At 43.1% G+C, this 11,851-nt stretch overlaps 2 protein-coding genes across 2 annotated transcripts in view; both read left to right on the top strand.

Annotated features, from left to right (window-relative positions):
* SFRP2 (secreted frizzled-related protein 2) overlaps positions 1-2,434 on the top strand; it is a gene marked incomplete at its 5' end in the record, with an annotated part of 2,654 nt that extends 220 nt beyond the window's left edge. The window contains 2 exons of the mRNA XM_010184113.1: positions 433-513; positions 1,915-2,434. Coding sequence (XP_010182415.1) covers positions 433-513; positions 1,915-2,219 — 386 coding nt within the window. The remainder of the gene's footprint in view (positions 1-432; positions 514-1,914) is intronic.
* Positions 2,435-2,590: 156 nt separating this feature from the next.
* The window catches only part of RNF175 (ring finger protein 175), a 31,627-nt gene continuing 22,366 nt past the window's right edge, over positions 2,591-11,851 (top strand). Inside the window, 2 exon segments of the mRNA XM_010184112.1 lie at positions 2,591-2,706; positions 4,191-4,357. Coding sequence (XP_010182414.1) covers positions 2,591-2,706; positions 4,191-4,357 — 283 coding nt within the window.

The following is an 11,851-nucleotide window of genomic DNA, read 5'->3' as shown; positions in this document are numbered from 1 at the left end:
GGCTCGGGGAGGCTTTCCTGAGGGGACCGGGGAAATCGCAGGCACCGTCGGGGAAGGGGCACCGACCCGCAGTTCCCAAAAGCTCCGGGAGCCCGGAGTCGAGCGATGTCCCCAGAGGGACACCCTACCCCCGCAAAATCATCGCCGCAGCGCGGGGCTGGGGGGTTCTGTGTCGTGTGCCCCCGCTCTTTACTCTTTCGCCCCTAAAAAAACCCCAAAACAAAACCTTTTGGTTTAGGTGTGACCTTAAAAGCACACCGTGCCCCCCTCCCGCAAGGTAAGGCTGAAGCGCTGGGACAGCGGCGGGGTTTCGGGAGGGAGGCGCAGGATCAGTCCCTTCATGAAAACCCGGCGTTTCCCGAAGGGTCCCCAACGCCACCTGCTGTCCCCGTCTCCCCGAGCCTGACGGGGACTGTCCCTTTGCATTTCCAGCACCCAAGGTCTGCGATGCCTGCAAAAACAAAAACGAAGACGATAACGACATCGTGGAAAACCTCTGCAAAAACGACTTTGGTAAGTGGAGGCAGAACCCTCTCGGTTGAAAGTTGGGAGTTGAGCAGGTAAAACTCCCATGGGAATGAGAGGGAGGTATGCCTGAATCAAGGCAGGGCTTTGTCTTATCTGCAGATGGACCCATCGTGAAACACAAAAATCCACATCAAAATAAAACGTAGCCCTTTTTATAGTCCCTTTTCTGTTCGCTGTTTCGAAGTAGTGCTCTTTAATGTGGATGTTGCCGGCAAGCTGAATAAAAAGTAAAATGAAAGAAAAAAAAAAAAAGAATCTTTCATGCAGGCTATTGCCTGGGGAGAAGTAGAGCAAAGCTTCATTTAGACGTATGAGAAAGAGCCGCATGACCAATCTCACGTGTCATAAGAAAGACTTTCTCCACAGATTAAGAATGAAGCTCTATATATCATTTGACAGAGAAGGTAATGCACAGACAATTGGGGATATAAACTTAATGGGAAGATCTGGGGTTAGAAGAGGACAAGAAAGCCCCTTTGACACAGACAACTGAACGGCACATTATCCACGCATTAGCATTTCAAGAGAAAAAGGGAATGAGGAGGGGAATCCTTTTATAATAGGTCAATATTTATACCTGGAAACAGACTTGTGGTATAAATATCTACAACAATTCAAAATTCTGTCTTTAAAAGAAAAAAAATCCACCGCCCAAAACCTGAAACCATGACTGTGGGACATAATTGCTAAAACAACCAATAGCTTTGGCCTGGCAAATTGCACTCAGATAAATCCTCCTAAAGCTAAACATGCCCCACAGACTCTTACAGAGCCCTGTATCCCCCTCCCAGTTATTTTACCAAATCGAATGCAGCTGTTGGACCAATTTGCCCTCCATAGGATCTATTCTTTCAAAAAAACAATGCATGTGAAATATCATTTCCTTACAGGTTTGCCTAAAATCCTCTCCAGCCTAATAAATTAAGTTTAGAAGTTTTCGGCCGCGGCAGAGATCAGGTTTCAGATGAGGTCTAGGTACTTTGCCTCCCCACCTCCCCTTCAAACTCCAGTTTCAGAAAAACTCTGTTTTCCCAGCAAAAACCTGAGCGCTGCTTAACGTAGCAAACCTGCCCGCTCTCTGTTTGCAAACAGGAGAAAAGCCGGAGAAAATATTAATTTAGAAAGGAAGGAAAAAAGGAGGGGGAGGGGGAAGAGGAGAAAAGAAACCCAAAAAACCCTCAGCCCTAAGGTTGATTCAAACTGAAATGACTTGCATGCCCTTTGTGGCTTTAGAAATGGAGCCACCTGCTGCCTCTTCTGTCAGCCCTGACAGTTTAATTAGCAATAGAGCACCTCCCTCCCCAGGTCCTCTTTATGTGCACTAATGGGAAAAAACCTCTCAATCTCTCTCCCTCTCCCCTCTTCCCCCTCCCCGCTCTCTATTAGCCTTGAAGATAAAAGTGAAGGAGATTGCCTACATCAATGGGGATACCAAGATCACCCCCGAAACAAAGAGCAAAACCATCTACAAGCTGAATGGGCTGACGGAAAGGGATCTGAGGAAGATCGTGCTCTGGCTCAAAGGTGGCCTGCAGTGTACCTGCGACGAGATGAACGACATCAACGTCCCCTACTTGGTGATGGGGCAAAAGCAGGCAGGGGAACTGGTGATCACCTCGCTGAAGCGGTGGCAGAAAGGGCAGCGGGCTTTCAAGCGCTTCTCCCGCAGCATCCGCAAACTGCAGTGTTAGTGGCTTCGGTTGCGGCCACCTCCGTCCCGAGCTCTCCGGGCCTCCCGCACCTTCTTGCTTCGGCCCCTCTAAGCCTCGAGATGCCACGGGCACGAGACATGGCAACCGAGAGGGGAGGGAACCCTCTGTTTTTGTACATAGGTTAAAATGTAATAATAATAATAATAATAATAAAATCATGATTATTTTTTGGGAAGTATTAAAGTATCTCGCTTAAAGCTTTTTTTTTTTTTTAAAATATGGTTGCAAACGTGACTTTGGTCTGAGGTTTGTTTTTCCCTGGTAATGCTGGTTGGTTTATATCGCTGCTTCTCTGTATACGTGCATGTCTGTGGTGCAAAAGGAGGAGATGCAGAGGAAGACAGCCACGCATGCGACTCGCCTGTCGCAGGGGGTGCGACTCTTTCACCGAGGTGAAACGGCTTGCCATCTATATTAACGCTATAAAGGTCATGTTACGACTCTTGCATGTGATACATAGGCACCAGTAAGAGTATATTAACCATTCTCACATTTTATTTTTCCACAAGTCTGAGCCCTTCTCTCTCAGATCAAAACCAAAAAGTTTTGGAGCTGGTTGATCTGAGTGCCACTTTTTTTTTTTATTTTATTATTTTGCAAATTAAACCATCTGTAGCCTAACTGTAATATACCTAGTGGTTAACCTGAAAGAGTTGTAAAATATTGCTTTAATTAACCTTGTAAATACTCCAGATAAATGTTATATTCTTGTATATAAACTTTACATCATAGTTTACCCACTGTCTTGGTCTGTATTCACTTTATTTTGGGAGCACTGGCAGAAAGCCGTCCAACTGGGCTTTGTCATGGCAAAGCAGGATTTGGCCCGTGGTAGAGAAGCACGAGGAAGCATCTCGTGCTGCGACCAGAAAAACCATAGCGGACCTCATTTCCCCAGAGATGAACCCATGAGGCAGGGGACTGAGGTTCGGTCAACTCATTTTAATACATATCTGTTGAGCTCTTCAAGATGATGAGTTTTCTGGGGCTCCTTTGTTCGACCACCTGCATTTTCATCTCATCTTCTCAGAGGACTCCGCGTTTTGGTGATGTGGGATTGCAATGAGACCATTTGCTTAAAAGTCAAATCCATTTACCCATTTCTTACACTTGAAAAAAGACGTGTTGAGGAGCGCACAAGTAGACAGAAAAATCCTATTTGCAACTAGCAATTCAGAGCAAGGCATGCCTTTGTGTGTATGTACACTCACTATTCGTACTGAGAAAGAAAATAAAACCTACCTAGTAGTGTAACTAGATTAATGTTTTCCAGCATTTTTCTTACAAATGTTTTTCTGGTGAAAAGCATTACCTGCTAGAATTTTATTGTACTTATCCTGAAAAATAGTCTTGCTTCCCAGTGCTGTCACGCGTAACAAATTCCTCTTGGCTTCAACTGAGAGGATGAGCAGCCCCGATATTCCCAAGAACAACATTTTATGCTAACCATTTGCAGACAGGATGTACATCCAACATGAGATCTCTTTTTTTTAAGTAAAAAAAGCTTGTTAATGTGACATGTTTAGTGTGGGTTTTCTTCACCAAGAGAGTAAAATGATAAAATGTAAAGATTCAACATTTGTCTTATGAAAAAAAGAATTGTTCACCCTCTGCCAAAGTCTTGATACAGTCACTACACCTGGTACAAACAAGAGTAAGACTCTGATCAAGCAAAAACACCGATATCCTCAAAAGTATAATAATAATTTAAAAAACAATGAAAAAATCCCATTCCAAACTGGCTCTTTAACATCATTAAAACTTTTCTTCCGAACGGATCTGGCTTCCCAGGGAACAAACTTGTGTATTTTCGTGCTACGGCATGATTATTTTAATACCAGCACTACATCCATCATCTGATAGACCCACCGGCATCCAGATGTGGCATTGCTCTACCCATCTCACTCAGCATACAACATAATACCTGATCCAGAACAGCTCTGGTTTTAGGGGGATCAAGCTTTCAGATAAAGGGGAGCTGGCTGATGATGAGCCTACAGAGAATGGAGTTGTGCTGTCTGGTGGAGGAGGACACTTTGAAGAGGCAGTGGTTGCGATGCAGTCTCTGGGGACCAAAAATGAAGAGCCAGGATTGCTTCGCTCCGCCTGCCTTACAGGTACTGAGTCCTCCTTCAGCAACCAGAAAATTCTCTTAATTGGGCTGTCCTGGAAAGCAGCAGTACTGACGCTGATGAGGACAGACAGGTCACAAGTTGCTCACTCTGGGGTCATGATAAGGCCAAGACTATGTAAGGTTTTTCCCAAATCACTCAGTGTATGAAGACACGTTACCTACGACCAACAGGGCTCTGTCTCAAAAAAAACCCAACCAAACATTCCCCTTCCTCCATCACAAGATAAACACTGTTGCACCAGCAAAGTCCTGTTCCTCTCAGGAGAAATTGAGGAAAATAAGAAGAAACTAGCCCAGCAAACATTTAAGTTTAGTGGTATAATCAGCATCCTGGATTAAGAGCATCCTTCCACACAGCGCACCCCTACTGATACAGCTGAGTCACTGGGGCTGCCCAGCCTCAGGGGGAACCGGCAGAAGCAGGGTTACCTTTCAGATAAACACGATTTAGGCAAATATGAAGAGTAATGGGACTCACGTTTTCCCAGTTTAGTCCCATTACCTTGTTCTAACAGCACTGTGTTCAAAGGATGGGTCATATTTTCCTAACCACAGGTTTCAGTCAGTGTTTTCCAAAGGTTTATAAACCAGACATTGCAAACCATTCAGCTGAAAATTCAGATTTTAAAGTCGCAGCCTAAGGAAACTTCACCTCCCAGATGCTGGCGAAGTAGTAAACACATAAATTTTTCACATTTACTCGTTCAACAATAACTGAAAAATCTTCGTCTGTGCCAGGCAAATAGTTAACCAAACACATAAGAACAAATTATCTGAGCTTGTTACCACTGATCAGTGTGTCACATATACTTCAGAGTAACTTTATTACCTGGTATGGTATGATTCAGTTCTAACAGAATTTATTTTTTTTCCAACTGATGAAAAAAGACAACCCACTGCTGCATTTTTCAGACACTTTTTGTCTTCTTGTAATTAAAACAACATTGTTAGGCAGCCAATTATGTAGCTCCCATTGTATTTGCTTTCATAAAAACTATAAAAGCAGTTGACTACAATGGATTAGTTTAAGAATAATAATAATGATACTTGACATTTATACAGAAGTTTCCATTTAAGTTTCTCAGACTGCCTTCGCAAAAATAGGCATTAATATCCCTATTTTTCAGATCAGGAAAATGAGGCACAGTGAAGTGAAATAACTCATTCAAAACCACCCAGCAAGTCCTTTACAGTCATGAAAAGCAGCACATTTTTTGTCTCCAAGTTTTATGCTCTAATCACTAGACCACAGCAATCAGAATGGTGTACAATCAAGGCAGCACTTAGATTATAATTTGAAAGCATAATAGCAACCAAGTCTGCCTCCAACTTCTGCTTCCCCCTCAGCGTGTAAAAAAAATGACTGCCCAAGTTCAAATTTAAAACCCATCAGTAATATTCCTCACAGTCTTTTCCTTTCTTCCTTATTTATCAATCTCCCTATCCTTTAATTACTTCTTAATCCCTTCCTTTCTCCCTCACTTCTCATTCACCTCAGACACCCACAGAGAAGCCACTCAGCCCCTCTTTCGCCCCCTCATACAGCCACTTTCGCCCTCAGTAGGATTTATTAAAGAACTCATGCAGTATAACTACACACAAGCCACAAAAATCCTAATGACCAGCTTAAGACATAAAAAGACCCATGCGGGAAATTCAGCGAGAGGCATTTAAATTTAATTAATGATTTTCTGCAAGGACAGGAGGGCGGTTGGATGCCACAAGGAGCACCACAGACACATGCTGGTTGCCTCGGGCATGGCCACTATTCCTATTCTGCAGCAGGAGAATATATGGATATTTAAAGAATATAGTGAGCATGAAGATAAAGATAGATAAAGCACAGCTTTACTTGCATGGCCAGATCTACTGCACATCCCAGCCCTGCTGTTGTAACCTTGTGCTCCTGGTGCACCTCTATCAACCTTGTTCCAGATGTGTCCCTACCTCTCTTCAGCCATTGAGGGCATCAGCCAAGAGCAAAGCCACGGTGACTCAAGAAGGGACTGCCTCAACGTCCCCCAGGTACCTGCTGGGGTATAAGCAACCCCCTTACAGCCCCTTTTTAGCTGCCTGCTGCTATCCTTGCCAAACCTACCAGCCCCACAAGCCCTTCAGATGTACCCACGGTTGGCAATGCCAGAGGAAGGGCGATGGATTGATTGCTATCAGAGCAGTAGGCAGCCTTCGTTAGGTCAGGCAGCCCAGGGTTTTGTTACTGGAGCCAGAAGTTCTTCTTTCCAGGCTTCAGAGACATGCCTGTATGATTTATCTAGAAGTTGCTTCCTTATCAGCAGACGTAGCTGCAGTACAGCCTGCCTGTCTGATGAAACAACCACAGGAATGGATCTTGTTTGCCTCTGTGTGAAGAAAAGAGTGCAAGATCTTCACATTACAGGAATCCAAGACCCCAAAAGCTGTCTTGCAAACATAAATTAGCCCATGCTATATCCCTTTGAGGTGAGTTTAACAGGGTAACATTTTCCAAATGCATCCAACCCACTTCAGGGTGAGCCGTGGGCTCCTAAATCACCTAGATGATGCCTTGGAAAATATTAGCCGCTATCCCCCATTGGAGTTAGAGCCAGTTGGCCCAGGTTGGCCAGAAAGCCTGTCACCCAGCCAGGAGGAGCACCTCAGCCATCAGACAGCCAGCCCATCCCTCTCGTGACCGATCCAAAACACCAACCAACGCAGAAAGCCATGGCTGATGGAGCAAACTTCAAAACCAAGGACTGCACACACACAGAGAAGCTGTCCCTCCAAAAAGACCAGCACAAGTTAGGAGGTATGGCCACTGTCTTACAGAACAGACACAAGAAAGAGCATAAATACCTTCTAAGACCCACAGTAAAGCAGTACTATTCATGCAGCTCTTTCTCAAAACCCAAATGCTGCAGATGATCCTTTTGGAGTAATTTTCAATCCACAAAGGTGGTGCTAAATCAAGGAGGTTTTTCTATTTGGGCACAACAGGTTGTCATTAGAGGCACAGCCAAAACCAGCAGCAACTCACAGGTTTAGGAGCAACCTGAAAGGGTAGCAGAAATGCTAATTTAAGCACACTTTAAACTTGCCAGATCTTTGTTTTCAGAGCTTAACCCTGGCAGTCTTCATTAGGCATTAAACCTTCCATATGGAACCACTATGGCAGGGCAATTTAAGAGCTTCCCATTGATACCTGCCTTTATCAAGCAAGAGATAACTAATCCTTCCCTGGCAATTTCCCCGCATTATTCTCTTGCTTCAAATCCCCAACATTGTCAAATTGCCGTTTTTGTCATGTGAATCTCCAGCCACGCACAATAGCGAACCCTGGCTGCTTGCACCCCGAGACAGGTGCTTCAGTGGCCGCAGGGCTCACATCATTAGGCACACACAGAGCTATTAATCACTGCGGTTTACTCCGAGCCACAAACCTGAATCAAGTCAGGCCGCTCGCCTAAGCCAAACAATAGCTTAATTGTAATAGGGAAGGCAAAAGATCTTTGAAAGGTAGAGTTTCAGAAACTAGAGCAACTCCCTCCCTCAAAAAATCATCAGAAAACATACTGGATTTTAAGAATTAGGAGGTTTAATAATTTGTTTCCAACAAAGGAAGAAAATTAATTGAAGATAATCTTATAGAGCCTCAGACAGCCTCTTTGTTTCCTTCAGATGCTGAATTCTTCAATATGGGAAAAATTTTCAGTGTTCTCATTTACATTCTGCGATCCATAGCACAGCAATCATCCCACTGATATGAATGGTGTTTGGTGTTTTTTCCACCCCCTATAACACAGATTTTTAAATAAAGTATGGATTTTCAAAAGACTCTATGAAACTAAAGCATAAACTCAATTTCCAAAGTGTTCTTTAGTTTTGATTTTTAAGTCATTTACACAACAAAAGGATGAAAAATTAATTTTGTTGGAAGCTGTGCAAGAAGGCGTATTTAAAATGCTGTTAGATGCTTACAGATGCTTATGTGTTGCTTGAGGTACCCACATATATTTAAAAATTTGGCTGCAAAACGTATATCCTTAGCTTAATGCACTTGGCACCCAGGGATTTTGGAAAAGGGATCTATGCTGCTGAAAATATTAGCAAGTTGTAGTATCATAATCTGTCCCACACATGTGAAATGTTAAAATTGTCTTAAGCCTTTTGCTCCATCATTTGACCAGGATAAATGACTTACTGGGAGAGACTGGGAATTCTAAAGCTGGGTCTACCTTCATGAGAAAACACCTTCAGATGGCAATTTAATGACCATCTGCAAGCCAAGGCTCAGCACATGTGGACCTTGGGGATGAAAAAGACACCCTTTCAGCAATCTTGATAAGGCTGAACACCCAAGGCCCAGACTTCTTGTATTTGCCAGCTGGGCTCCCCTCCTGCTTGCCTGTCTCCCTCACTCATCCTATCTTTGATCCTCTCAAGGAGAAAACGGGATCTAGAAGAGCTTGTGGAAAACTTTACAGACAGCAGCACTCGAAAAGAGAGATAAGAAGAAGGTGCTGGTGAATACTGTAATGGAATAATCTGCTTCAACGGGAGATTCTCATCCGGCTGATGGATTCCTTTTCTGACACACTACTGAAGGGATGGTGCAGAAACAGAGCTTTAAAAAAGTAAGAGGACAAGATTTTCCAAGGAATTTGGTACCAACACACATTCTAGGTAGACTTTATGAAGTGTGAAATGATGGCCCAGGGCCGGTCCTAGGGAAATCAGCAGTATAATTCCATATACATTAACAGAAGCAGAGTAAATCCAGTATTGACTACTTTTGAAAAGTCTGCCTCTGTAAGAGTATTCGTTTTCTAAATGTCATGCTAGACATATATTAGGGACACCAGCAATGCACAAGAGCCACTCCTGCTCAAACTCCAATTAGAAAAGAAGCATTTTGAATAGATTTAATGGAACCCTCCTGAAGCCTCTGCTCTGAAATAGCATTAATGCAATAGCTGACCAAGTCTGAATAAAACATGTGTTTGTATATAAATGAAATAGGAGGGACTATCTGGAAGAGAAAGCAGCAACCCCGACTGTCACTGTTTCAGCACGTATAGAGCAGGACAAGTGACTGTGGTCAGGATGAAGTCATTCTCACTGTATAGCCTCAGGCAACTGGCAAAGCTGCCCGAAGTGCAGCAAAGTCATGGTGACGTGTGGAGCAGATGCTGAAAGTCTGACAGCTGGAAATGGTGGAAGCACTCGTCATCAGGAGGTGACAGGAAGCTTATGTCCGCTAGAAAAGGGCCTGGATGTGCGTTGCTGGGGCAGCAGAGAGGGTTTTGACAGATAAAAGTGTTGGTGAGCAATGACTAGAGATAAGAACACAGATCCCTGGGAAGGAGGAGGGCTGGTTCTTCAACCTTATCTTTAGAGATAAGGATACAACAGGTCACAGCAAACCCCCCAATTTGGGGCAGGGGCTTGTGCAGCCCTCCAGTCATCTGCTGCTAGCTTAACCCCAGAAGGGAACAGTTAGTTCAATGTTTCACATTCATTCTCAGTGTTATGGTATAAATGTTATTGTATAAATGCTACAGCTAATAGGGAGGTTGTAGCTGGGGAGGAAAGCAAGGAGAGGAGGAGAAAACATTCATCTTTGGGAAGAGTTAGATTTGCTAGACTTGACCTTGAGAACATGAATGACCAAAGTTTGCATACACTTGTGCCTCTGCCTAGAAAAGTGCCTTCTTTTTGTATTTTGCTTTCCTCTGGAGGCATTCAGAGTAAAGCAACAAAGACACAGCAGAGATGTTTTTGAGTCAATCTTATTTGGTTCCAAGAAAAACAGAGGGAAGAAAGAACAAAGGTTCTTACTTGAGAATGCTAAAATGTAAGTACGTTAAAGAACAGGAAGAAAATCTGAGGACTATAAAAATGCATAGTCTTCAGAAAGACTTAAAAATAAGACCTTGTTAGTAGCTGGTTTTACTCCAGAGCCAGTAAAAATCCTAGAAAACAACAGAAATAGTATTTTGCGAGTTGTTGCACTTCATTTTTTAACAGGTTTCCCCAAGCAAAGCGTACAACATTGCTTAGAGATTTTCCAGAGCAAAAGCCTATTCAAAAATATTATAAAAGTTACAGTATTGACAGCAATTTGAGCAAAAAACTCACCTAGTGCTGTTTCCTTTTCATTTCCAAGGTTGGAGGCAGACATTTCTAAAATTAAATATTCCAGTGTTGGTAGCTGACTTGCACAGTTACTGGCATTATCCATACTCGCTCATGCATGCTCAAATAGATCTGTGAGACAAGAGGGCAAACACCTGGGAGATCCAGGTTTCAATCTGCCCTCCCCTCCCCTCTGGTCTCCTTGTCCCACTTCAGTTCAAGAGCTCAATCAGGAACCAGAGAATTTGGTAGCTACAGGCTTGAATGGGGAGTATGCTGGGTGTTTTACTCTCAACTTTCACTACTGCGGCTTTTCCAAATTGTATAAAATTATAGAATAAATCAGATAAAGAATAAGCCTATGGCCTGATGGCCAGGATGCTCACTTTGCACAGCAGTGGGGAACATGAAGTAGAGGGGTCAGAGCCCATTTCTGATCCCCAGCTCCTCTCTTGCCACTGCAGATATGTGCCATGGCCCCAAGTCAGCTCATAAACAGAGAGGATCCAGCACAAGAAAACTGACCCACAAATTCTGATTTTGCTGGCTTGATCCACTGGGCTTATTTTTAACCTAGGCATCCTAGGAAATCTAGGCATTTTAACCTAGGCATCCTAGGAAAGAAACAGAGCTCCATGCCAGAATACTTCATTGCCAGTGTTAGGACTTTCATCTGAGCATTAGGCAAACCTTATGAAAAGCTTGAAGCAGCTTGGAGTCCTGAATTTAAGTTGTTAACGTCCCAGGTAAATCACCCTACTCACTCAACCAGTGGATAAAATGGGAGAGCTGGGACTGCTTCCCTCTCATGTTTATGGTCCAGTCCTTTGCTTTTATTAAATGTACCTGAAAACCAAATGAAACAGTTTGCCAGGTGTTAAAAAATGTTTCTATAACCCCAAATTAATTCTTGTCGCTGTGCTGACAATTCTAAAGAAATGAAGTTTCCATTCAGTCCATAACATTTTTTCTCTTCAGTTCAGCTGCCAAAATACTTTAAACCCAGCAACTATTTGCGCAGCCCTATAAATTAGGTTTACTAAAGGAAACAATTAGCAAGCCTGTAGCCTACAGGAATTTCAATTGGTGCTGCTAGACTGCATTGTTTAAGTAATTAGAAAATGATTCCAACTATTGTAAGTATTTGCAACACAAATGCAGAGCACATAGATGCTGCCCTATTAATAATGGGAGCTATAAAAAGATTGAAAAGCTGGTCTGCAGAGGAGGTCATATGCTTATTAGTCCAACCAGTATATGCTTTTCTTTGTCATTGAATAGCAATATTAAAATAAAATAGGCCTGTACAGGGAAATGTGCTCCTGCACTGCTAAATGTGCGAGAAATTAAAGGACACAGACGT

Source organism: Mesitornis unicolor, unplaced genomic scaffold, assembly GCF_000695765.1.
Source record: "Mesitornis unicolor isolate BGI_N332 unplaced genomic scaffold, ASM69576v1 scaffold7945, whole genome shotgun sequence".
NCBI lineage: Eukaryota > Metazoa > Chordata > Aves > Mesitornithiformes > Mesitornithidae > Mesitornis > Mesitornis unicolor.
This window is presented reverse-complemented; position numbering and strand designations above follow the sequence as displayed.